Source organism: Colius striatus, chromosome Z (genome assembly GCF_028858725.1).
Source record: "Colius striatus isolate bColStr4 chromosome Z, bColStr4.1.hap1, whole genome shotgun sequence".
NCBI lineage: Eukaryota > Metazoa > Chordata > Aves > Coliiformes > Coliidae > Colius > Colius striatus.
The window spans coordinates 51,079,185-51,106,118 of record NC_084790.1 but is presented as its reverse complement, the minus strand read 5'-3'; the positions used below and the strand labels follow the sequence as shown (position 1 = coordinate 51,106,118).

The following is a 26,934-nucleotide window of genomic DNA, read 5'->3' as shown; positions in this document are numbered from 1 at the left end:
GAGTATATTTTGCCAGCCACAGAAGCAGACTTCTGCCTAAGAGGCATATGTCTAGAGCTGTTTGTTTGTTTTAAAACACAAATATGTTTTTTAAAGGTTAAAAAATGTGACCCTTTTTTTGGACGCTAAATATTTTTCCTGCCAAGAAGCACAAAATGGCTGTAGCTTTAACAAATACGATAGCCATGAACAGGGCGATGCTTTTTAGAGGAAGATTTAAGTTTCTTTTTGTCTCAAATTGTTGAGTGTGCTGTTTGAAAAGGCATTTACCTGCATTTCTTGTGTTTGCTTGCTTCAAGAGCTAGCAGTGTGTGGTAATCAATATACTTATGTGGTATAATGTGTGGTAGAGTGAAGTGCAAGCCACTTCATTATAAATTTAATAGGCAAGGGTTTATTTTACTTCTTGCTTTGGATAATGTTAGAAGTCAGTAAATGGATGTGCTTGCGAAGTGGCTGGCTGAAGGTTTTGCGTTTGTTTCCTCCTTATCCCTGAGGCTTTAGATGTTCAGGAGGTCCAAATGTAAAAATGAAAAATCATGCAAAAACTTTGGCTGTAAAGCTGTAAAACTCTGACTTTGGGAACATTGTGTTTATTACGTGTGTATTTTCAGTTTGCTGTTATCCTCATGGATAATTCTTCCATGGTCTTCTAATCAGGTCCAGAGCAAGGTTCTGCGCATTCTATACCATGTTAGACCTGATGATTGATCAGTTCACGGCTCTTGGGAAGCAGTGAGAGAGCCTTTAGGTGTATATATATAAGTAACATAACTCAGATGGAATCTGTAAGTTCAGAAATACAGTTTGGTTCAGTTGCTGTGCCTGTCTAGAGGAAACTGTGGGATGAACGTTATTAATGAGAACTGTTGGGTTTGTGAACAATACGCTAGAATCTCACTGTTTTTGAGCACCTACCTCCTACTGACTATTGCATGGTAAAAAAATAATACAACAGTGGTAATGGTGATGTGTAACAGGCATCCAGTAGAAGAGAGCTTGATAGAAGGCCTCTTAATATGTGTGTGCTGCTGAACTTTTGCAATTCATGAGACATTTTTGCTTAGATATTGGATTTTAAAGCATTGCAAATGATACTCTTGGGATTCCTGCCTAGCCTCCAGTGGCCTCTGTGTGGGATGCATCCTTTCTTTCCTGTTGCTTCAGTTGATCAGAAATAAAGATTTAATGTTCTCATCTTGATGATGGTAATAAGGCTGTAATTGTCAATGTTTTATAGATATGAGTTTCAATGTGACCATCACGAAAAAGAAACATAATTAAAAAAAGGAAGAATTGAGTTCCAAGGCACCTGTGAAGCATCATTGAGGGTTTATTTACACAGCTTGACAGTTTTGACATCAAGGCAGCTGCTTTACAGTATATGAAACAGTAGTAATTGTCCATGCCACAGAGGTGTGGGATTATGGTTGGAAAGGAGAATGCAGGGAGCGGGGTTAAAAAACCTCGTGCTTTGTTATTGTGAACTGATGCCATGGAAGAGAAGTATGAAATATGTATTTTATGCCTCTGCCTAGGCTTTGCAGCTATTTGCAAGGCTCACACAAACCATGATCTAGTGCTGCATAGCAAGCCATGGAGGCTTGTTACAGCAGCCTCAGAGTTACGTGAAAACCACAGGACTGGCTGTCTGATTACAGAGCAGCATCAAAGTCCCAGCCTTCAACTTCTCTGTATCTTTTTTCCACAGTTACATGCTTTATTTACAGGGAAGAGGAGAAAGTAAAATTGTAAGTAGTAAGCCAGGTTGCTCTAGGATCTGGGAACTCCTTTTGCCATTAGGAGAACGCTGGTGATACACAGTAGGTTCTGGGACAGCATTAGCTAAAGGATCATCTTGTCAACCAGTACAAACGTCTTTCTCCTGAGATTTGGTTAGTGCCTTATCTAGTTTCTTCAGTGCATTCTGAGTAAAAAAGTTTGATAACTGACATATTTTCCATTAAAATGCACTTAAGTCCATTCTGATGTTTTAACTTTCCATTCGTTTATTTTCTTTTTATGATCTTTCTAATATGTCTTGGCAGCTGTGAAAACCATGCCATAAATGCTAAAATTTGTGATCCTGAAAGAGAGTGGATATATGAGAGTCCTATAATTGGCAACCAGAAAATGAAATATAGGTTGAGGAAAAGCATTAGAGGGCTTGTTGAAATGTCTTGCATGTTTGATAAAACCCATCTTGCATGTTTAATAATACTACTTGATGTTTGTCTTAATAGCCTGAGCACGTGTGACACTAGGTTTAAGAGGAGATTGTGGGTTGAAAAAAAACATTAGCTAAATAAAATGATTTTCAAGAGTTTTTATTCTTTCTTTGTATATTTATCTTTGCCTAACTGAAATATATGCTGCGAGTCTCTCCAGTTTTACAGCACATCACAGTAATTGCTTCCATTAAATTTACTGCCAAAGTGGTTGCTGAAAAGGTTCTTTTCTGTGTATAGATGAATCCTCCTGCTGCTGCTGACATTGTTGTGAGCTCAATATTTGTGGGCAATGCCTGAAATTGGACCTCTTTGTTAGTTAGATGCCTGTCCTACTGGTTTCTGTATCAGAGGCACAGATGTCAGAAGAAGAGATCAGGTGTTGCTCTGTGAAATTATAGATATTCATGATGTCAGGCAGCTCAACCCGCATCTCACTGAGTGGAGTTGGACTGCTTGTCAGCACCTGAGAGCAGTTGTCTTCCTGGCATCTCTTGGGCACTGGGGACCCTGCTTTTTGGGGAGATGAGCAGCTCTTTGCATACAGAGGAGATGGGTAGTAAAGTGCATGTGAGTGTCTCCTTCAGTCCCCTACTCTGAAACAGGCTGCACAAGAGCTGTTCTGTAGTGAGAGCTGAGTATTTCCTCCCTACGTGCATCCTCTTCTTCCTGTCCCTCCCAGGCACTTCCAGTAGCCAAGCTGAGTTACTTCGCATCCCAGATGAAGAAAAGATGTGAGCCATTTTTGTGAAACGTTTTTCTAAACAACCAACACTCTTGAGAGTGTGAGCTTAGTGCTGTGTGGTTTTGGTTCTTCTGCAGGAAGCAAAAACAGCACCGTTAGGTATGCCTCTGTATCCAAGAAACACCATTATAAGCTGGTTTGTCAGGGGAGCTGACAAATGGTACTGATCATATTTCAACATGGTTGTGGCCAGTCCTGTATGGAAAATGCCGGTGGCTTCAGATGAGCTAAGCCTTCAGGTTATTTTATCCGCTCAGGGTCCGTATGGAGCTAGTATACTTAGTATTTCCAAATGCACAAGCTGCCAGGTGTGACAGAAGTGCAGAGTGAAGGGAACTCAAGTCAGGATGGTGTCATCTCTTCAATGAGTTGTGTTTATATGAAGTTTAGTGCACTGGTGATGCAATGATAATCCCCTAAAGAAACGGCTAAATTATGCCTTCTGCATGTTTGCAGTAGAATAGGTAGACTAGACTGGATACACCTGTCTTTTTCATCCTTGCAGGGGACAAATATGTTGAGATACATTTCTTGAGACTCTGCAGGTCAAGCTGTTTGACCGAAGTAACCAGGGGTAGGTCTTACTCTCTTGGCATGGAATAATTATTTGAACGTGCTTGTATTTTCTTGCAGAAGAAATCATAGAGTTTAGTTTGGATGTGTTCATTAAAAGAAGGAGAACCATTGCAGGTGAAGGGATTTTATACAGCGAAATAAAGCAATGGTGTAAACCAGCTGGATTGGTGTTTCTCTCATTTCAGCCGACTATGATGTGAGGACCTGTATATATGTGATCTCTGTATGTGGCAGTGACAGGTCAGAGAGAGGTTAATGTGCTTCATCTATTCTGTAGTGTGACACTTGTGAAAAGCTCCATCTTAAAATACTCTGGGCAATTCATGTTAGCTTCTTAATTTCTCAGGTAACCTTGTTTTCTTCTGTGCAAACAGGACTCTGCTGTGCACGCTGCTGCTCTTATGGTTGGGTTCAGAATGCTCTTGTTGGAAACTGCAGAGCTTTGTCTCTGACAAAGTGAGATGCTTTGGAGTCAGCTGTAGGTTATCTCCCACCTCCACAGAAAATAAGAATCCCCTCTCTCTTGAGTCTTGCTGCTGACTAGGCTAACTGGATTAGTGTTTGCCTTGATACTCTTTTCTTACAGTATGAAAGGATTATACTGAAGCCAAACCACAAGAATACAAGTATTTGTGAACAAAGATGAATTGGTGGGCATCAGATGACTGTTAGCAAACTTGTGGTTTAAAATTACTTTATGCGAGAGTAGTGGCTGTGTCATTTTTGGGTTTGATTGAAGCTGTGCATTTAGTTTCTACAGTTTATGGGCAGAGAACTTCTCAAATACTATCTGACAGCAGGCTGGACCTGTGCTGTGCATTAACAGGCAATGAGCTACGCAGCTGTGTTGCTCTTGGAAATTGTTCAGCTGTAAAAACAAGGCCACAGCTGAGTTGTGATAGTCTTCTCTTAGGACAAACTCTCTTCTTTTTTGTAGCCAGTTTCAGAAAGCAGAAAAAGACTTCTCATTATGGTTTAGGACCAGCCAGCAGCTAAGCACCACGAAGCCACCTCCTCGCTCTCAGCTTCTTGTGAAAATGAGCTCCGTCCCAGACAAATTCAGGATACTTGTACATACTTGTTGAGCCCACCTGGCTGTTTATGAGTGGGGAGTTACTTCTGGTATGCTTTCTAATTTGACAGGAATATTATTCTTAGAGTATGAATTTTGAGGATGTAGTGGGTTTGAAATATAAATTACAGTTGCTGTAGTGACTTACAGTAATTCCAGTGATGACTTGTGTCAGTAATTGATATAGTATTGATGTTCAGGGTAGTTAAGGCAATGTCTTCTATGAAGTTGGTAAAAATCCAGTGATAGTTGAGGTACTAGTGTGCAGTTGCTACAACTACATCTTGAGGTCAAATTCTGGTTTTCGCTTCTAGAAATAAGAAATGCTGCAATTCCCACTACTTCATTTGCTGCAGCTGTGAGTGTCTCAGTGGCAGGGCTTAGCCTGACCTGCTTTGTTTGCTGTGTCTATTGTGTGAAAAGCACAAGCATGTTAACTAAGACCGGCGGCCCCTCCTCCAGCATTATACAGGTGTCATTACAGCAGCGTTTCCTCATTCTGGGGAAATTTAGGGCAATTGGATAGCTGATCAGCCTAATATCTTTTTTTTTCCTTTCCACCCTAATTCTGGAAGATGGTGATTTAGTTTGCAGACATGCCTTCTGATGGGTGTGTAATAATTTGACTGGTTTATTCTGTTTCTAGATGCGGTAACAATGGAGTTGAGCTGCGCTGAAGTACCTCTTTATGTAAGTTCTGCAACACTAGGCTTCTGCCTGGAGAATTACTTTCTTTTGGGTAATGCTTATTCAAAAGCAGAGTGAATGAAGCCAAAAACCATTCTGTGAGACCACAGGCTGTTGAATGTTCCTGTCTGATGTAGGCATGTGTGGAGATGTTTTCAGTACTGTGGCTCAGTTCTCTGAAGTAAGTTTAAAATTATTTCCCCTTTATGGTCATTATTTTCTTCTATATCAGTAGTCTCAATTGCAGTTTTCAAAAGCAAAGTTACTGCCTGTGAAGAAACAATTCCAAAAAAATAAAATTCCAAATTGCTGTTCTCTGCACTTCCTCAAAGCAGGAAATTGTGTCTTACATCAAAAAACGAGTAAATTGAAGTTTGTAATCAAATGGATTCTTTTCTGCAAAACCCAAAGTAAATATAGGTAAAGTCAGAGTTCAAAACCAGGTAGTAACAGGAATGATGACGTGCATTAGATAAATTTAATTTACTTGGTGCCTTTGATCGGATGTGTGTATGAGGATTAAAATCGGGACAATCTGGTCATTATTATTAATAAACCATGTTTTTTGGCTTGTTCTGCCATGGTTTGCAATGAGAATGGTAGTAGCAGGGGTTGCATGAATGCTGGTCTCCAAGAGGGCAGTAGGAGGGCTCTGAATGGTTTTCAAAAAGGTGATAAAAAGCGAAATCAAGACAGAAACAAAACAATTATATATATGGTAACAATTATGATATATATGGTATATCCTTATCGTAATAAGATTGGGATGGAAATGGTGGAGTACAAATAATCTGTACCCTGGAGTACTGAAGGAACACAGAATTGCTGATGCACCAGCAGAGTTTTCACAGAATCACAGAATCTTAAGGGTTGGAAGGGACCTTGAAAGATCATCGAGTCCAATCCCCCTACCAGCGCAGGACCACCTAGTGTAGGTCACACAGGAACTCATCCAGAATTGAATGTATCCAGAGAAGGAGACTCCACAACCCATGTGGGCAGCCTGCTCCAGTGCTCCCTCACCCTCACAGTGAAAAAATTCTTCCTTATGTTTCTTTGGAACCTCTTTGTGTTCCAGTTTATACCCATTGCCTCTTGTCCTAGTATTGGCCATCATTCAGAAGAGCCTAGCTCCATCCTTCTGACACCCACCCTTTACATATTTGTAAATGTTTGTAAACATATTTTCATTGTGTGGTGGTTATTACTGGGAAGAATTCAGTTATTATGAGGGAAGATTGAATTTTCCCACCTTTTGTTAACTTCAGTTAAGAGCATGGTACAAAGTTTGTGCGTTTGGGGATTAACAATGACACATCTTTTATGGAATAGGGACTCCTCAGGTGAAGGAAGAGAGGGCTTGAGGTGTTTTAATAACTTGTAGCATAATAGATGTGAGAATGTGATTTTGGGTGGGAACAATTGCCCTAAGCTTTACACAAGTGGGAGCCCCTACCAGACCTGAGCTTTGGTAACTTGACAGTTGTGATCCACAGCCTCTTGCCAGGCTAGATGGGTAAATCCTGGAGACATCTCCTAAGTTGCTAGAAATCTGGTGAGAGTGGTTTGGATTGCCATTAGGTGGTCATCAACTTGTTTTCATGTTTGGGAAGAAGCAGGTGGATTGGAGGTGGTGTCCTCTAGGCCCCGGTGTCTTACCAGGCCTGACAATAGCAGTATAGCATGGACTTCCAGAGACTTGCAGCAGGAGCACCTGTTGTGAGTTTCCCAGGAACTGGGACTGTGGTAATTTTTTACCAACTTCCTATATGTGGAAATGAGGGTGCGCAGAGCTTTCTGGGCTTCTGCAGAGAATGAGACAGAGCTATGTGGACACCTTAGGGTGACTGAGAAAGGTTCAAGGTTGTCTCTCACCCCCCACTGAAAACTTGTGGAGGTCTTGGCAGATCTTATAGTGATGATCTGATGTTGAGGTAGTGTTGTGGTTTGAGCCCTGCCAGGAATAATGCACGATACTGCTGCTCATTCACTCTTCCCCTTCTCTTGAGGAAGAGACAAGCTAACCAAGGGCCTTGTGGGTTAAGACAAGACAGGGAGGGATCACTCCTCCTACCCCTCCCCTCTTTATGAACTCAGCTTCCTACTCCTAGTATATCTACCTCCTCCTCACTCGGTGGTGCAGCGGGGCAGGGAATAAGGGTTGGGGTCAGTCCATCACAGATGGTCTCTGCTGCCTCCTATCCCTCTTCTCCAACTGCAGTGTGAGGTCTTTTCCACTGAATCATAGAATGGTAGGGCTTGGAAGGGACCTTTAGAGATCATCCAGTCCAACCCCTCTGCTAAAGCAGGTTCATCTTGGTCAGGTCACACAGGAACATGTCCAGATGGGTTTGGAAACCTCTAGAGAAGGAGACTCCACAAGCTCTCTGGGCAGCCTGTGCCAAGGCTGCCTCACCCTCTCAGGAAAGAAATTTTTCCTTATGTATAGATGGAATTTTTTTGTGTTCCAGCTTCTGTCTACTACCCTTAGTCCTGTCACTGGACAATGCAGAAAATGTGTCGCCTCATCCTACTGACATCCACCCTTTAGGTACTTACAAGTGTTAATGAGATTCCCCCTTAGTCTTCACTTTTCTAGGCTAAACAGCCCCAGATCCTGCAGTCTTAAAATAACATACGATCCTTATTGAAGTGTGTCCTTCCAAAGGGCTGAAGCTCCTCAGAAACTCCTCCAGGGTAGATCTTCTCCATGGCAGCACAACTCCAGCCACATTCTGCTCCAACTCCGCCTCCCCACAGAGTTAAAACCCTTCCAGACACAGCTACCTCCTCTGTCATGAGGTCCTGCATGCAGAGCTCAGTTCTACCGTTGACCTCCACGGGTTGCAGGGGAACAGCTGCTGTCTCACCACAGGATGCAAGGAGGTCTCTGTCTCAGCATACCTCCTCATCTCTTCACTTATTGCCTTTGGGGTCTGTGTGGTCATTTCTCTCTCATCCCATTCTTTCCACCTCCACCATCTGCTGCAAATTTCCCCTTCTTTGGTAGCGGTTGCAGAAGTGCCTTGTTTGGCCTGTCTTAGTTAGAGATGGGTTTGACTTAGAGCTGGAGGAAGTTTCAAGCAGCTTCTTACAGGAGCCACCACTGCAGCCCTATCCCTATTACCAGAAATGGTTCCATGCAAATGTAGCGCTTGTGGTTGCTCTAGTGAGTTAGTGTCTGAAAGTGTTGCAGCTTCACAGTCAGGCCTGTCACAATATTTTTCCTAGTATGAATACTTCTCAGTGCCCCTGGGAAGATCAAAGAGGTCTGTCCATCTTGAAAAAAGCACTTGAGTCATGTCATTTCTTTTAGTTGAGTCCAATTACTTCTTCATTCTGGAAACTCCTCCAGCTGCTCCTGTTCTATTTGCATAACTTTGCAGGAGAACACAATCAAATCAACATTTAGATTAGATGTAAAAGTACTTTCTAATGGTACAGTTCCTTAGACTGTTTTCATTCAGCAGTTTTCTGGGTATCTGAGCTTGTCTGAAATCTGTTAAATCTTCATTCATAATCTGGGACAGAGAAATCATCTCTTGGGAAGGCTGACAGAACATGACAAATATTTTCACTGCAGTGGATCCAGGTATTTGTTGTGTTCTAGTCCCTTCTAAAGGCCACAGTGAAACTATAGAATACTGTGTTATAGCAATTGCACGCTCTTCACATGCAACTTGAAAAATGTCGGCATGTGGTTATAATACATTGTTTTCCACTGGAAGAGTGGAAGTGGTCAAAGGGTAGGAAGTATTCCCTTCTTTCCAGCCTCTGTGAAAGCATAGGTTTTTATTCTTTGAGAGAGAGAAAGACCTACTGTATGCTGCATCCAAAATTAGGATGCTTTTCACACTATTTTTAAACACGCTTTTCACCTGCATAGATAAAAAGGATTTTCCACTTTTCTTTATTCCAAGAATATCTATCTGAAAGGCTTGTACTTCACGTCAGATTGTCTGAGCATAACTGCAATTCTGTGTTTATAATATGCATTTTTAAAGATTATATGCAAGATACTTTGTCATCTCAATGTGTGTGAGCAACTGTTATAGAGCTAGAGGATGCATCCATACAGCACTATTACTTCAAAATGTCACACCTGGTCAGTACTGGATTTCTCTGAAAATGTAAAATATTGTCTGTAATCTGATAAACCAGGTTAATGTCTGTTTATTTTTTCTTACACAAGCAGGGACTCATTGAGATAGCACAAGGACCTTGATGAGTAATATGCTTTTTGTGAAATATAATTTGAAAGTACTCCATGCTATAATATGAAATTACTCCATTTAAAAAATGCATTATTTTGACATGCTTCTCTTTGCATGCAGTTTTTGTGGCAGCAATATGTTAAAATCTAGTTGGAAGACACATGGATGTCATGGTTTAAAAAAAAACCAACCAGTTAATGGAACAGAAAATCAAATATTTGAAGCACATGCTTTTTGGGTAATTTGAGGAGCCTGTTTCTGGCTTCTAAACTGTCAACCACCATCATAAGATTACTCCTTTATAAGCCAGTCTGATTTTCAGGGTCGAGTAGCCAAGGATGAATTGAGACATCATACGTGTTGTCTCTCCTATCAATGCTAATAAGATATTATTAGAGTAAGTAGAACTTGAATTTAAATAACTTTTACCTTCCTAAATTATGCTGCTTTAACTGATACCAATAACATTGTATTTACCTAGTTCTTTCTGTAAGAGAGCAGCAAGTTGAGTCTTTTCATTTCATAGTGTGCTAAACACAGTGTATAGAATAAGACCATGTTGTCTTCAGACAGCCATTGATTTCACTGTAGATGGAAAAACAACAGTCTGTGAAAGGTAAAAGGCAAAATATTAGATAAAGCACATTTCAGATATTGATGAATTTATGTATGGCAATTGTTCCTCCTGTTGAAAGCAGTTTCCAGTGTGGGAAAACAAAAACTTTGTCATGGAAACCCCTTGGTTCTTATTTAATGGTAGATGACAAGTTTCCATTTGGGTTTTAGTGATTATTTTAAGGAAATGGTATTGATTACCAGTGTTGATCTTTGACATTGGCAAAGAAATATCTTGCTGTCAGGGGCAAACATACTGTAGGAGTAATCAAGTCTCAAGAGCAGAAAATATGTGATCTCTTAAGTTTGTAAATTACTCTCTGCTGAGAGCCTAATAAATGTTTCCTGTGGGAGCAGCAGAGATAAAGAAAGGGATTCTGAGACACAGAACGTGTCCATAGCATTTCCCTGTAGACGTCAGAGCGGCCTCATTTCCCAAGGGGATGATGCTGGAGGTTACATGTCAATTCTGTCTTTTCCATGGAGTATTTGGACATTAATTCCCTGGGAAGAGGCAGAAATATGGGCTCCCAGCTTTGAGACTTAAAATCTCCTGAAAAAGAAAAGTTACCACTTGGTCCTGTACTGTACATTACTTACTGTTCTTGAAATGCACTCTTCTAAGGAATCATGTACTCCTGCCTACAACCATTGGAGGTAGCTAAAAGTACTTGGGATCAAAGTGTAATTAACTTTTTTGTTTTCTACTACACCATTGTGGTGGTTTGACTGTGGCTGGATGCCAGGTGCCCACCATACCGCTCTACCACCCCCCTCCTCAGCAAGCCAGGGAGGGGAGAAAATAAGATGGAAGTCTCGTGAGTTGAGATAAAAGCAATTTAATACAGAAAAAGCAAAGCCAAGTGCGAGAGAAGCAAAGCAAAGCAAATAAAGCTGTTACTCTCTGCTTCCCATCAGCAGCGACGTCTGGCCATCTCCCGAGAAGCAGGGCTTCAGTACGCATAACGGTTGCTTTGGAAGGCCAAAATGAATCATGCCCCCCTTCCTGCTCCTCTCCCCGAGTTTATGTTGCTGAGCTGACATCATATGGTATGGAATATCTCCTTGATCAGCCTGGGTCAGCTGTTCTGGCCATGACCCCTTCCAGGATCCTGCCCACCTACAGCTAGTGATGAAGGTAAGGGAAGGAATACTGGAGGGTCAGCCTTTGTGCTGTGCAAGCAGTAGCCACAATATTGATGTGTTATCAATACACGTTTTTAGCTACCAACAGAAGGCACAGCACTCCAGGGGCTGCTGTGGAAAATCACCACCACCCCAGACCCACTACAACCATCTTTTCCTCTGAAGTGTCTCTGCTGGTTTGTTCAGTCTTGTTCTGTTCTGCTGGTTTGAGGTTGGGGTTTTTTTCTGACTGCTAGAGCTTCCCTGGTGAAATGCAGTTGCCAAGAAGGGAGGGCTGCTTGTAATCCACTGCTTAATAAAACGTAATTAAGTATTCCTACAAATGGTGAAGGTTTAACAGCTTTTCCTTTGGTTGGAACTGGGAAGGCTGAGAGTAGGATATAACACCAGTCTACTCACAGCCACAGAGCATCCGAGTGCCTGGAGACCCCCAAATTGGATAGGTTTTTTGCTTTTGGTGTTTGCTTGGGCTGGCACCAAGCATGACAAGTCTTCTAGGTTTTCTTTTTCTCTGACTTTTTTTCTGTGCAGCATGTTTCCTCGTAGTGGTTATTATGGAGTTTGCATGGTCTGTCTGTTCTTTATGTGGTTGTTTAGGTTCATGAGTTGCTCTGGGAAATGTGGTATTGGCTTAACGGTCTTTATTTTAGGAGCCTATGCTTTCCATCATTGGAATAAGAGTTCCTGGTGATCTTTGTGGTGCACCGTTCCTCACAATGCTTTTTTTGTAGTCAGGAGATGTTAACTTCCTTTACAAAGAAGATCTGAGGTAATATAAGTCCTCAAAATGTAAGAAAGTTGTGGTGAACCACACTTCCATCCAGGTTTCTTGGAAGCTAACCTAGGATGCTGGAGTGAGGAAGCATCCTTCCTCTGTAACCTGTTTAGATGTTAACTATGCCTATATGAAGAACATTTTTGTGCACAGTGGTTTGTTTTGCTTCTAGTATCCCTTGCTGATGACATGTCTCATCAGGGGAGGTGCATCCCATGGGATGCAGGTGCATGTGATCTCATGTATGGCTCCAAAGAAAGGAGTGTCACTGTTTTAGATATAGGTGAAGAGAGGGAGGTGTGTTGAGTCTGCATTCACAGCTGTCTCCCGACATGAGGCAGTGGAGCCATGTCTCAACCTTCATCCCCTTGTCCTGCTGTGGAGTGGGAGGTACTGAAGCCAAGGGATGTTCTCATGAGGGTTTGGAACACTCGAGACAGTGTGTCCTGAGTTCACATGCTAGCTCATATGCACATGCCAACCTGGGCCTCCTCCACCAGCAGTAGGGCAGTGAGCTCAGCCTCAGCAGGAGTGAAGGCCATTGCTGGCCTTCCAGGCTCACTGGATCTGAGCAATGTGAGATGGCAGTTTAACTTCCCTGCTGCCTATATATTAACTGCTGGCCCAAGAGGTCGACTCTCTTAAGACAGAGTAGGAGTGCAAATTGGAAATTAAATGCTGGTAGGGCAAGACAGTCTTGCAGCGTTTTTGTCACATGCAGTATACCTGTAGCTTATCCCTACAAAGACATGTCTATATTACAACCTTGGTTGATTATTGCTTTGATCCATGGTGTTTTATGTCCTCTGGTCATTAAGTTACAATTTTTAAGTTCTTTTGATCTTGTTTTCACTTTTTCAAAGGATTTACTGTACCTCCAGGAGTTTTTGGGCAAATAACTGGGCTATAGCCAGGCTCATTAGTATCTTTGCTATTTTCTTAATCTATTATCTTGTGGTTCCTTGAGGATGAGTTAGCATAATTCCTTGGGACCCAGTTGAAAATGTAACTGCTTATTCACAGATACCTTGGCTGCAGAAGATATTCTAATAAGGAGCAGGGATGAGAAATAAAGGATGTATTTCATATCCAAGGGGTGTGAATGACAACAGCAAATTCTTGGACTGATTTTTAAGGTTCTTCAGAGCAAAGCCTACTGTACTGATTTAACTACCTCGATTTCCATAGGCGAGAAACATGACAAAACAGAGGTAATTCAAAAGTGTTTTAGTTGACAGATAAGCTCATTTAATTATCCCGTAAAAGAAGACCTAAGTCAGTAGGTACTGTCCGAACAGTGAAGCGGCAATGTCCAGCCAGCTACCAGGGACCAACATGAGTTGCCTGATTAATGGCTGTTGTGCTACCCTGTTGAATTAGCCCTGGTACTGTTTGTTGTACCACTGGCACACTCAACAGCAGTGGCATGGAAGGAGAAAAATAATTACGGAGTCTCATAATGGACACTTGCATAAAGTACTTCCAGGGCAGTTTCACAATATGCGTGGCTGTTCTACAGTGGAGGAAATTAAAGGTGAAACTTTCCAATTAGGAGTCAAAGTCGCTTGGAAAAGGTCAGAAAGCAAAGGATGGCAGAAAGTTCAATTTGAAAAGAGGATTTGAATGCATATCCAGGGACTAGATTAATTTGGTACTCTGTCAGTAACTTCTAGTTGATTGGGCTGTTTTTATGTCAAAGATGAGAGTTTTCCCAAAATGCTCTGTTTTGATTGATGTTGCTCCAGCTGAAGGCAATGGTAAAATGCACTCAGATATTCACACAATCCTGAACCCTTATGAAATTTTCAGTTCTGCATTGAGACTCATGCAGAAAGTAATTAAATAAACAGGGTTTCAGTTGTACTTTAGCAGTATGTCATAAATAATCTGATATCAGATGGAAAGAGGTCCATAGGCAGAGGGACTCTGAAAACACTTGGTGAGACAGTAAAAAAGTTGTGAATCATCTTGCTAAATTTTGTTTTTTTTCCTAAAGTACCTTACTAGTATGCTTAGCTAAACCTAAAGGTACAAATGAGCTGTAATTGTTACCCTCTTCACAAATGGATGGATTTGACATGCATGAAGATTGGGAAACAGAATTAACAGAAATAATTAAACAATGTTATTAAATTTTCTAAATTACTAAAATGAATTTCAAATTGATAGACAATTCCAGCATGCTTTTGCATGATGTGAGCAGGGAGTGACAGTAGGACTTGTTGACCCCAAAATGAGTGGTTCATTGTCTACCTTGCCAAGCTGTGTGCTTACTTCCTCCATGCTAAACTAAGAAGAGTTGAGCTGGGAAGAGGAATGAAAAGGGATAGAGTTTTCCATGGTGAGATATAGCTTTTGGATTTTCTACTTTTTCCACATGTTCAGTCTCTTCTAGCCAGCATTCTGGAAAGAAGCCACTTTTTAGCCCATCTTGCCTATCCTGTGCTTTCGTGTTCTTTGGTGTTGCAGTGTGGCTGGGCATATTCCAGGCCAGTCTGTGTGTTCAGCTAGACTGAAACCACTATCTTGTTTAGATGGTGATTCAAAACACAAAAGAGAAATGTAGTTTAAAATTTGAATGTGTGTTGGGCCTCCAGTGTGCATTTGCTAATTAGTTTGATGGCTAATTGATCCAGTACTGTCTGGAGTCATGAGTGTTTTGTTGTTGACCCCTGTGGGAGCCTGATCCTGTCTGTGGTGAGCAGCCTGCATGGGGAACACACAGAACAGTCCACAGGCTGGGCTGTGTTTGGATGCACACTGTCTGCCAGAGATAAAGGGAATACGTTTAAGAGAATGGACTCTCTTTTAAAAGAGATGAAAGACAACAGCAGGTGCTTCAAAGCATATCCATCAGCAGTTGGATCATATTTTTCTTCCACGGTGTATTATTTTCCTTCCATTTTTCGTTTTTCCTGTTCAGTCCTTAGATTGGGATTTTTCTGGGCAGGGACTTCGTACTTTCATGTATTTGTGTGTTGTCTGCAACAGTAGAGCCCTGATGTCACATAGGATACGAGAATAATGAGTAATCTGATTTAACTCCTTTTTATTACTTACCAGTTTCATGTCTTAATGGAAGTTCATATTCTGTTAATATGCCTTATTACAGAAGTTTTCTGACATGTGTATGTGAGCAGCTCATTTCCAAGCTTCTTATTTCCTCTGTATGATTTTATGCGCCAACGTAAATTATGTTGCCATTGACAGCAAAACACTGAATGATATTTTAAACAACAGACCAGCAATAATGTTAATACATGTTTTGGCACTGTGTAATGCTTGAAAAGGATTTTTTTTTCCCCTTCTTTTTCCTTTTTTTTTTTGTTTGTTTGTCTTTTGCCCCTCTTTCTGATGAAGGCTATTTTTATTTCTATCCAGAAGTTCCAGAGTTAGAAAATATCCCATTCTCCACAAGGATTGATTACTTTGCTATATGGGAGACTGAAAATTTTTCTTCACCTCACCTGTTGTTTAAGTTTGATGCGGCACTAAAAATGGCTTTAAGATGGCTGGTGGCAAATTGAAGAAAATGATGGCCATGTGATGCCAAGTGATAGCTTGTTACAAACTTCCTCACTGGTTTAGTCTTTTTAAAAGCATTGTTAGATTAATTTTCCATCAGTGGTCAGATCGTGTACTGCCTCTTTTTCCTGCAAATGACATACAGAAGGCATAAGAAGCACAAAGCTGGCGTAAGCTCCATATACTTTGCTCTCACTAATTCAACATAAATGAGATTGTGTGCCCAGGTCTGGCTTGGGTCACATTAATATGGCTGGGTTTTGCTCACGGTGATGTGTTGAGGAATGGTTAAGGGAGAATGGACATGGATCCCAGGGTATAATGTTAGGCCTGATGGGGCAAGGCAATCTGAGTTCTAGTTATATGAATTTAATGCACAATCAAGACCAGAGTCAGAGCCATGGTTAAAGCAGTTGCTGTCACGCAGACAGCAGGCCGCTTTCTCTTCCTTCAAGGTCGGGCTGTTTTCAGCTAACGAGCTAACAGCTCAAGGTGGAAAACAACTTTGGAGAAAAACAAGATGGGAAAATGTGAGGGAGCTTGCTTATCGCAGAAACCGCAAGTAGGATGAACATAAGAATGTAATCTATTAGCTGCTGTTGCTGAGCTAGCTTTGAAGCTGCTGTGTATATAAGTTAGAGCCTGCTCTCAATAAAGAGAAGATTTCTGCTATCACTCACATTGAGTAGGACTGATTTCTTCCCACCCAGCTGAGAGTCGGACCCTGGGTTGATCGCCGCATGAAGTAGGCTTGGAGCTGGTTGTTCAGGCTTCGAGCCTGGGTTTTTCAGGCTTCGAGCCTGGGTTTTTCAGGCTTTGAGCCTGGGTGTTTCAGACTTAGAGTCTGGTTTCAGACTTAGAGTCTGGTTTCAGGCTTCGAGCCTGGTTTCAGGCTTTGAGCCTGGGTTTTTCAGGCTTTGAGCCTGGGTTTTTCAGGCTTCGAGCCTGGGTTTTTCAGACTTAGAGTCTGGTTTGCAGACTTCGAGTCTGGTTTTTCAGGCCAAGAGCCAAAAACTTCGCGGCAGTGATGGTCTTGCTGGCGTCTATAATGAGGAATCATTATTACTAGCCTGTGCTGAGAAGTGAGTGAACACTTTCTTTCTGTTCATCTCTGTGATATGCAATCATTGGCCGGGGGGGTTCTCACTCTTGGTTGAGTTGCTGTAGCCACCTGCTTAAAATCATATGAAGTGTCTGAACTTCTATGTTTGGCACTAGCATGTATTTCTGACATGACTGGTTGTTCAAGTTATATTATGTATGCCTTTTGATCTTTCATTTGAGTTAATCCCTTCAGTACCCTAGTTGTTCCTTTGGCCTGCCATTACCATATATACCAACGCAGCATTGAAAGCTTTACGTGACACCTGCATCACAGTGTTGTGCTTTTTTGACCATCGCTTTGCTGCCTACCTTGCTGTTTGTTTGTGGCCTAAAATTGTGCCAGACTTCCCTTGCAGCCTTGGTGAAGTGCTTGACATATTTTTGTGACGGTGCTTTGCAGAAGAGATGAAAGCACTACAAGCTGGAAGACCTGACAGAAGCTAAACAAATAGCAAAGGGCTGATAGAGGTTACAACAGTAGAAGTAGACTGAAGTGGGCAATATATTTTTGCTGACAAGATGATGCTATAGGAAATAAAGACCTGGGAAGCATCTGGACAGACTGTATATGCACTAAATGAAATTAATCAATGTCTAATATATTTCTTTTAAAAATGGATAACAGAGGCAACTTAGCAGTGTGCAGCAGCATTGAGACTTGCAGACATATGTGCGTTATTACCTGCTACTGGGTTTCTTCTTTTTAGAAGAATTGTATTTCGTTTTGCAGTAAATAAGCAGCATTTTAGATGCCAGCTTTTTTTAATTGTTATTTTTAGTTCTATTGGATTCTAAATTCCTTTTCCTGGGGCCAAATCTTGAGTTCTTAACAAGAAACTTGTTCTTCTGCTTATATCTGTGAAGAGAGCAAGTCTGTGTTGGGAATAGTCATGACTCATTTTCCCCATGCAGGCACACATTGTCTTGTGTGCAGGCACAGAGGCTGAAGATTGTTTTTTTTCACTTGGTGCACATGACAGGTTCTTGGGCTAAGGGTGAAGTTTTACATTCTATATCAACAGAGTACTGGCTCTTCTCAAAGCAACTATATGTGCATATTTAAATTTTATAAAAATATCTGTGCAGGCTTTTGGGCAATGTGTCAGAGGAACTATGACCATATATATCATCACACACCTTGTCTCCAGTCTGTAAGTGGAATTATGCTTATTTTGTTACTCTGGATAGAAAAAAACCCCTTAATTATACCCAGTTGCTCCTTCTCTTAAGTCATTCAGTTGGGGACTTCTCCACCCCAGTCATTAATTTAAGATTAGCTATGCAGTTAGAAAGTTAGTGCTGATAGAGAAATGTTCCTCTTTTATCTCCTGTTTTGTTTTTCAGTTTGTTACTTCTTTCCTTCCCTGCATGCAATTGCTGTTTCATTGTGTGTTTAGTTTTCAATGCCATTGAATTCCATTCAAAGAGGGCACATGCTTTCTGATACAAGTCCATGAAAGTATTTACTGAAATCTGTGGACAACAGCTCTCTGGTAGATATTATAAAAATAACACTGAATATTAGAAAGGCATGTTTATAACTTTGTCCTTGTTATTAATGATCTGAGTATGGTTGTTTTAGTTTTATTTCTGATTTCCCTACTACTTTTTTAGCATCTTTTGGGTAGAATTGTTGCAATTAAGTTCCATCAAAGGTCATTAAAACCTTCTAGCTGCTCAGGGAAAATATGGTATCTAAGCATAAGTAAAATATGTTTAAACAGTTCATCTTAAGGTATAAAGATTTTATGAAGTGAGTCTTTTGAATGGTGAAGAAATATTTATGTTAAATTGTAGTGGCTAGTGACAGGTTACATAGAGGAAAAAAGCCCCAGTATTGCTAGCTATACTTGGAGATTTGCATTTACCTCCAGACACTGGGACTTGCATTTTGGGAACAAAGAAGTCTCTTCTTTTTAAACCTTGCACTAAGAAAAATAGGTGTTTTTCTTAGAGCGTGTAATTGCCAATGTGCTGTCTGTGCCATTATATTTACAAATAATATCCTTGAAAATGCTAGATAAACCACTATTTCTCAAGCTGTTATGTTACATGTATTTTGATAAAGACATTTTTAGCATACTTTAGAATGTATTATTTTATGATGAAAGGCTTTTGGGAAAACAGATTTATCCAGACTCAGTATGCAAGGATAGGTCGAAGTCTTAAGTTTTAGGTAGCTTGATGGCCTGAATCTGGAAGTCCACTAAAGGTCTTTCTGTGTTGTACTTGATTTGCTGTGGGAGGTTGCTGGTGAAGAAGATAGTGTTACCTAAATGAACTCAAAGTAGAAGAAGCTTGGTTTAGGTTGAGGACCATTTATTTATTAGGGCATGGGATGACTTGCAGCAGAGCATTGATCAGGTATACTGGAAGTGTCATGATTGCCCCTTTGGCTCATCCTGCCTGCCTGCTGCTGTGCCTCAGTCATGAGGGTTTTTACCCTTCTTCCCCTCTTCTTCTTGTGGAGAGCCTACCCCGATCCCTCACTGGGATGCAGAAGAAGGTCAGAGCCTGGCTGGAGGTGGAAGTGCTTGTCCTGACCTGGTGGGGATTCTGGTCTTTAGTTCTCCCTGCCTGGGACATAGGGCTTGGGGGACCCAGCTGCTGTATGCCTGGCCTCATCAGCTTTTGAGTGCCCTGGAGAAGTCAAAGGAAAACATATGTCTGAAGAACCTGTTTGGTTATATTGAAAGAGTACATAGTGTATAAATCTCATCAAAAACAAAAATCTTCTTAGTCTCATGCTTGGTGCAAGTGCCAGGTCAATGTTTGCATTGATAATAAAAATTATGCTTTCCTTTTTGCATCCCAGAGAGGTTGAAGAGATAAAGGAATGGATGGAAGTATATAGGTGAATTGCAGCAGTAGTAGCATTCAATTGTAAAAGATTTTCAGCTGATGAGGAGGGAGGTGACATGATTGCACCAAGGGTATTTTGGAGAGGAGTAGGTGAAAAGAAAGATGATACTTTGAAACTAAAACAAAAGGCATTTGTAGTGGCCTGAACAGCAATCTGATGCATGTTTTAGTAGTGGCAGCAAGCAAGAAGATGATGGAATTGAGCATCACGAAATGATAATATCTGAAGATGAGATGTGATAGCAATTGAGAAGTGCTGGAGGCTTTTTGTGAAATAACTTTCTGATCCCAGATGTGGTAACCATCCAGCATCAATACAAATGTAGCTTAACATTCCTCTGTGAAAATTACTTTCTGTATTTTCTTTGATTCATCTCTGGTAATACAGTGTTTGACTCTTTTCTTTGGATCACATGGCATTTTCCAAATAAGTTACTTGATTGTTGGGCCAGATACAAACTAGCTGCCAATTTGCCTTCTTTCTTTAAAATCTTTGCTTAAATTACCAGCAGTTTCTTCTTCTGGAGACTTGTAATAATTGAGTTATGAAAAACTTGCTTTTTATCGTATGCACATATCTTTTCTTCCTCTTGCCTGTACTTTATGCAGCGTGACCAGTTTAAGATGTTCATCTATCCTTACTGAGACTAAATTAGCATTTTTAGAAAAGGAGCAGTGTAAGCCAAAGGCTATAATTTGAGCTTTGTGTTTTGTATTTTTTTTTCTTTTTCAGGAGTAGGTTTATGAAATAAAGAATTGCTCAAAATATTCACCTTGTTTCATGTAGGTATTGCAAATAAAATGTTAAAGCTGTATGGCTGTGTAGTCCATCAGCCTTAGGGATCCAGAAGGTATAGAGGTGGTTTGGGAGTTGTGTCAACAAGTGCCCATGTCGAAGAAATCCTGCTGTACGCCAGGATGCTATCAGCTGAGAAGCCACTGGAGCAGTCTGTAGGGTGTCTTCAGCTGGGGCTGAAAAAGAGGAGACTGAGGAATGACCTCATTAATGTTTACAAATACATAAAGGGCAGGTGTCAGGAGGATGGAGCCAGGCTGTTCTCAGTGATGACCAACAATAAGACAAGGGGCTACGGGTACAAGCTGGAACATAAGAGGTTACAAAGAAGCACAAGGAAGAATTTCTTCACTAGGAAGGTGATAGAGCACTGGAGCGGTCTGCCCAGAAGTATTGTGGACGCTCCTTCTCTGGAGACATTCAAAACCCACCTGGACGAGTTTCTGTGTGACTACTCTAGGTGGTCCTACTCTGGCAGGGGAGTTAGACTAGGTGATTTTTTGAGGTCTCTTCCAACCCTTAAGATTCTGTGATTTTATGAGTGACTTAGCTATGTTCTTGTCTCAGTAGAATAGCCATCTTATAGCATCACTCAACAGACAAAAAAGGCTATTCGTTACTAACATTAAAATATTTTTTTTAAAGTATGATAAATTACAACTAATGAAAAATAATTCTAACAGTGCAAATCCAAAGGAAAAACAGGAGAAAACACTTGGGCAGTTATAATAACACTTCAGATGATTAAGAAGAGGTGTGCTGTCAGTTTCTGGCAATAATACATGTTTACTCTCAATACTGGACTCTAAAAATTTTGTTTACATCTATCCTTACAGGAACAATCTTACCTAAGGAGGATTTTGTGCTTGAACCTAGCTTTTGGATCTTCATCCCCTAGTTCAACAGCCCTATCTGTATTTAAGAGGAAAACAAATGCAGGATTTGCATTGTTATGAGTGAAAAAAAGACGTCCTTGGGGGTTGCAGGCAAAGATGTGATGTTGCGGGGGGAGGTGACAAGAGGCTCATGGCAGTGAGATATTATGTTTGCCATGTAATGAACAGAGGAAGGAACCAGATGCTTGTCAGGATGATCAGGGACATAACTGTGGTTTTCAGCTACTGAAACGTCTGTGCCACTGTGCTGTGCTTTGGTGCAGGCATTTACCAGACTTGTTTATGGAGGCAGTGGAATCAGTGCTGTGGTAACTGCTTTAAATAGAGGCAGAGCATATACCGTTTGGAAGTGTGGAAGGCTGAGATATTCTTCCAGAGAACAGCATTTCTGCTAGATATTGGGACAGTTCTCTCTTACTGAGAACAACTGTGGTAGCCATAGACTGTAGTGGAGCACACTCTCCTCCTTTCTGAGGAAACACAACTTCATCTAAATTTCCTCCCTCAGACATGTCAGACATTTGTTATTGTTTGTTGCTTCTCAGATCCCTTTCCTGTTCTTTTTTGAAGCTATTGTGTGACAGATTTTTCTTGGCTGGCTGCTTTATATTTACTATAAAGAAATCCATGGGCAGATATCTGGGAACTAGTATGCTCTGAAACCAACAGAGTCAGTTGTAGAATTACATCAGTGCTTTTGTTTTGCAAACTGAGCCTAAAATCATTTCAAGCACTTTTGGAATTTACAATTTTTTAACACAAAGTATGGTTTTCTAGATAGTGAAATGCTCAGGTTCATTGACTTGCTTATTTTAAAAGAAAAAAAAGTCAGTTATAATTGTGTGGATCAGGCTGAAAGTACCTATTTTGAAGACGTGCTTTAAAGGGAAGTTTTAAAATCACCTTTGCTTGGGCAGGCATAAACCCAGTGTTGTTTTCTCAGCAAAAGTAGGAGACTGCAGATTCATCATTGGATCACAGCCTCTGTGTTGTGGAGTTGAAAAGGTTATAATAAACTTGCATGTAAAGTATGTATCAATGAGTTTGTTGGAGATGAGAAATGTACTGGGTGTTTCTGAAAGCACTTTTACTTTTCAGGGGCAGGTGACTATACAAGCAAAAATTGACAGAGACATTTACCTCCCAGAGAATGCAGAGTTTTACTTTGATGGGTCCCTGAAGAGGCACATAATATTTGCTGAGAGAGTTGGTGACAACACTCTTCAGTCTATTGTTCCAGGTGAGTGTTAACTCCTATTTACATTTTTCATCTCTTTGCAATACCTCACCCCCATTTCAAAGCTGGACACAACTGAATGATTTTCTGTAACTGTATTATGGCTTTGTAGTGGAGGAAATGCAGCAACTGGACGATGGCATTTAGTACCCAAATTGAGTTTGACTGCCATTTCCTAGTAATCCACAACAGCATTGCTTGGCAGGCTGTATGGTGGAGGTGTGCAGTGCCTGGAGCTCTGCTGGAGTTGTGCAGGGAAACTGTTCAGGGATGCCTTCCTGCAAACAGATCTTTGCTGCCTCCTAGCTTGTGCTCTGCCTTGGCCTAATCACCCTCAAGGATGTAACACAAACCCTGGTCATCACCTTGATTGTGTGCTTTGTGACCTTTCCTTTTGTGTGAGTAGATGGCTACAGTGGGTGCTGTGCCCGTGCAATAGGATCGGTTTGTTATTAATTCTTTTTTCTAAAGGAAGTTTAGAGTCTGAAAGTAACTGCTAAGTATAAAAAGATGAGGTTTACTGCGCTTATATGGTGCTTTCTTTGGTCCTGTAAAGAATAAATATTTGTCATGGATTACAACTGGAGAAAACGCAATGCTAGGCTTATTCCAGGAGAGCAAAGTTGGGATTTTTGTCATTTTGTTGTTGGGCTTTTTCCCCTTTCTTTTGAGTGTGTATTTTTTAATTTAATTTTATTTTAATTATTTTATTTTATTTTATGAAGCCAGAAATTACACTGTTAAATGATTGCGTCTGGGCTAGGAATGAAAAAAAGAGGCTACAGGCCACACTTAGTCCTATGCCTGTTCTAACAGAAGTTAGAATATAGTCCTGCTGATGTTAGTTTTGTTTTGTAATGGCAAAATTAAATATAAGGGAACATTAAGCACTTTAAGGAACAACTGCAGATATGGTAAATACATAGCTTCCTTCTGTAGTTACTAGATTGTGTATCTACTTGTAGTCATTTGGGGATGTTTTGGAAAATTTAGATTTACACCCATAGTACATCGTGGTTAGCTGATATACCATGAGAGCTGCAGCTTGAAAGTCTTTTAGATGTATGACATCCACTCTTGCTTCAATGGCAAAGGGATGCACGAGGTGCTTAAGAGGTATGAGAGACAAGCTCCCTTGGCCCTCAGGGATTGGCCATTGAAGACTGTCGTCATTCTAGTCTTCAAAAAAGGCAAGAAGGCTGACTTGGAAAACTACAGGCTGGTCAGCCTCACCTCCATTCCTGGAAAGGTGATGGAACAACTCATCCTGAGTCAAAACACATGTCAAAACCATGTCAAAACACATGAAGGAACAGATGGTTATCAGGAGGAGTCATCACAGATTCACCAACAGCAAATCCTGTTTGACCAACCTGATAGCCTTCTGTGAGAGTATAACTGTCTGGTTGGATGAGGTGGGTGCAGTAGATGTTCTCTGCCTTGACTTCAGCAAGACTTTTGACATAACATAACATCCTCATCAGAAAGCTCAAGCAGTGTGGATTGGATGAGTGGACAGTGAGGTGGATCAAAAACTGGCTGAATGACAGAGCCCAGAGGGTGGTGATCAATGGCACAGAATCAAGTTGGAGGCCTGTGGCCAGTGGAGTTCCACAGGGATCGGTTCTGGGGCCAGTCTTGTTCAACATCTTCATCAATGACCTGGATGAGGGGACAGAGTTACCCTCAGCAAGTTGGCTGATGACACCAAACTGGGAGGACTGGCTGATTCCCCAGAAGGCTGTGCTGCCATTCGGTGGGATCTCAACTGGCTTGAGAGTTGGGCTTAGAGGAACCTCATGAGGTTCAACAAGGACAAGTGCAGAGTCCTGCATCTGGGAAGGAACAACCCCATGCACCAGTACAGGCTGGGGGTCAAACTGCTGAAGAGCAGCTCTGCAGAGAGAGACCTGGGAGTCCTGATTGATAACAAACTAACCATGAGCCAGCAATGTGCCCTCGTGGCCAAGAAGGCCAATCGCATCCTGGGATGCATTAAGAAGAGTGTGGCCAGCAGGTTGAGGGAGGTTCTTCTCCCCCTCTACTCTGCCCTGGTGAGGCCTGGTGAGGTACTGTATCCAGTTTTGGGCTGTCCAGCTCAAGAGGGACAGGGAGCTTCTGGAGAGAGTCCAGCGCAGGGCCACCAAGATGATCAGGGGACTGGAGCACCTTTCATACGAGTAAAGGCTGTGGGAACTGGGGCTGTTTACCCTGGAGACTGAAGGGGGACCTCATTAATACTTAAAAGTATTTGAAAGGTGGATATCAAGGGGATAGGGAAGCCCTTTTTTTCTGCATTGTCCAGTGATAAGACTAGGGGTAATTGACAAAAGCTGGAACACAAAAAGCTCCACTTAAGGAAGAAGTTCTTTACTGTGAAGGTGATGGAACACTGGAACAGACTGCCGAGGGAGGATGTGGAGTCTTCTTCTCTGGAGGTTTTCAAAATTCAGCTGGACGCCTTTTTGTGTGACTTTATCCAGGTGGACTTGCTTTGGCAGAGGGATTGGACTAGATGATCTTTAGAGGTCCCTTCCAACCCCTACTATTCAGTGATCCCTGCTGTAAGTTAGAGAGTTGAAGTATTCCAAAAGCATGTGTGCATTAGATAAAACCTTTTGACTTACATGGAAACACTGAGTAGGTACAAAATGGGTATTAATAAATACATACATTACTCTGAGTATGTGTTGCAAGCCACTCTGATGCTCTTAATGAACATGTAATTTTTCTCAGTTCTTAACCAAGAACCTTCAGGGTTTTGATTTCTGGGATTTTATTCTGATGTGTTTACCTCTTCGTTCCACTGTGGTTGAAGAACCTTCACCTAGAAAGGCTGGTTTTATAAATAATTTTGTTGGTGTAATTGAGAGGACAGTCTAGTTGAATGCAAGTTCATCACCAGAGATTCTTGGTGGATGCTCTATGACAAATAGCTGTAACTGAAGAGAAAAGTAATTCTATCTCTTAGAAACAATGGGGAACGAGGGAAAACGTATGTATATTGTGAACCTAGATAATGTTAGTGTTACTAACATTATGTGTAATTATAACATAAATTAGTGTAACTAATTTATGTTATAATTACAGGCCATGGATGCCAAGAAGCAGTTTCTGTCTCTGTGTTAGTGTATACAAGGGGATACTCACCTGTGGTCCTCGGGAGCTGTCCTGTCACTTACAGAGAGAATCTGTCTTGCAAGTTGTCTCGTTTTCTGGTTGATCATGTAGAATGTGTCACTGCTGCTAGTCACAAGATGTTGCTGGATAAGTTTAGGCTAAGAATAAAAGATTTGCAGTCCCTGGATAATGATGTGATGATGGCCGTTGCTCATGAAGAATTGCTGTCAACCTGGAATATCCTTGGAAGCTATTCAGAAGGTGGTAAGGTTTTATTTTAAGTCAGAAAACTTTTAACAGTGATTTGGTGCACAGTTCAGAACAGACTATCTCACCATTTTATCCCAGGCTCTAAACCATTGTGCTTTATTTTGTGGTTAAAATGAGGTATGAAAGGAGTAATCAGAGATTTGGTTTGTGCCCAGAGGTTTAAAATGGATAATAACAGTTATTGTAACTCTACAGAAGCTTTTTCTGCCTTTATTCACTGTGAATGCAGTTCTTTCTATTTATAAATACACTCTGCCTTTGCAGGGTTAAAGAAATGTCTGTTCAAGAAAAGCAAGAATCTTAGCAGAAAAGTATGTCTGCCATGATTCCAAGTCAGTGAGATATTTTAATTATGCAGACAAAAAGGAGACAGTCATAAAGCAGAAGAGTGTTTTACTGTAAGCATTCTGATGTACAGTGTAGACATAATTTTTACCACAATTCTGTCAGTGTTTATGCTTTATTTATGACTATGATGATTCTTTGGGAAGAATATGACTAAGCAAGTTTTGTGCCTTTTTTTTAATTGAAGAGAAAAAAGCATAAAAATATGCATGAGACTTTCTATTAGTGTATGCTAGTGAAGGATTTGGTAACAAAATCAGGTGAAATTTTCCAGGTTTCAGGTTTCATTGCAAACAGAAAATTCCAGTTAGATTTTGCTGAAAAGTCTAATTTTTTTTGCAGACCCAGCTGATTTATAGCTGAGGTTGGAAACAGTGTTAAACTTGATGGCTTCATATGTTTTCCATTGAAAATTTGGTACTTTTGGCTATTTTCTTTTTAGTACTTTAAGTACTTTCCATATGAGCTGAACTGAAAGAGTGGGTGAAGACTTTTTTCCTGTCTTAAATCTAAATCTTAATGACAGATAGCTTGAATTCTGCTACTGCCTTCTACAAAAAAACTGGAAGGATGGTTTTTGTCTGTCTGTTGTAAACAGCTCTTTCAAGTGATTTAACAACAAATACTAAGTCTCATTTGAATGTTTGCTAGACAGGAGAGAAGGGGGGAAAAAAAAAGCTTTTCCTTCTTTCATTTTGGTGTGTAGTAAATATTTGTTCAC

At 40.9% G+C, this 26,934-nt stretch overlaps 1 protein-coding gene across 1 annotated transcript in view; it reads left to right on the top strand.

Moving 5' to 3' along the window:
* ARHGEF28 (Rho guanine nucleotide exchange factor 28) overlaps window positions 1–26,934 on the top strand; it is a 126,699-nt gene that overhangs the window by 2,526 nt on the left and 97,239 nt on the right. The window contains exons 2-3 of the mRNA XM_062017778.1: window positions 5,268–5,311; window positions 22,340–22,481. Coding sequence (XP_061873762.1) covers window positions 5,279–5,311; window positions 22,340–22,481 — 175 coding nt within the window. The 5' untranslated portion in view covers window positions 5,268–5,278. The remainder of the gene's footprint in view (window positions 1–5,267; window positions 5,312–22,339; window positions 22,482–26,934) is intronic.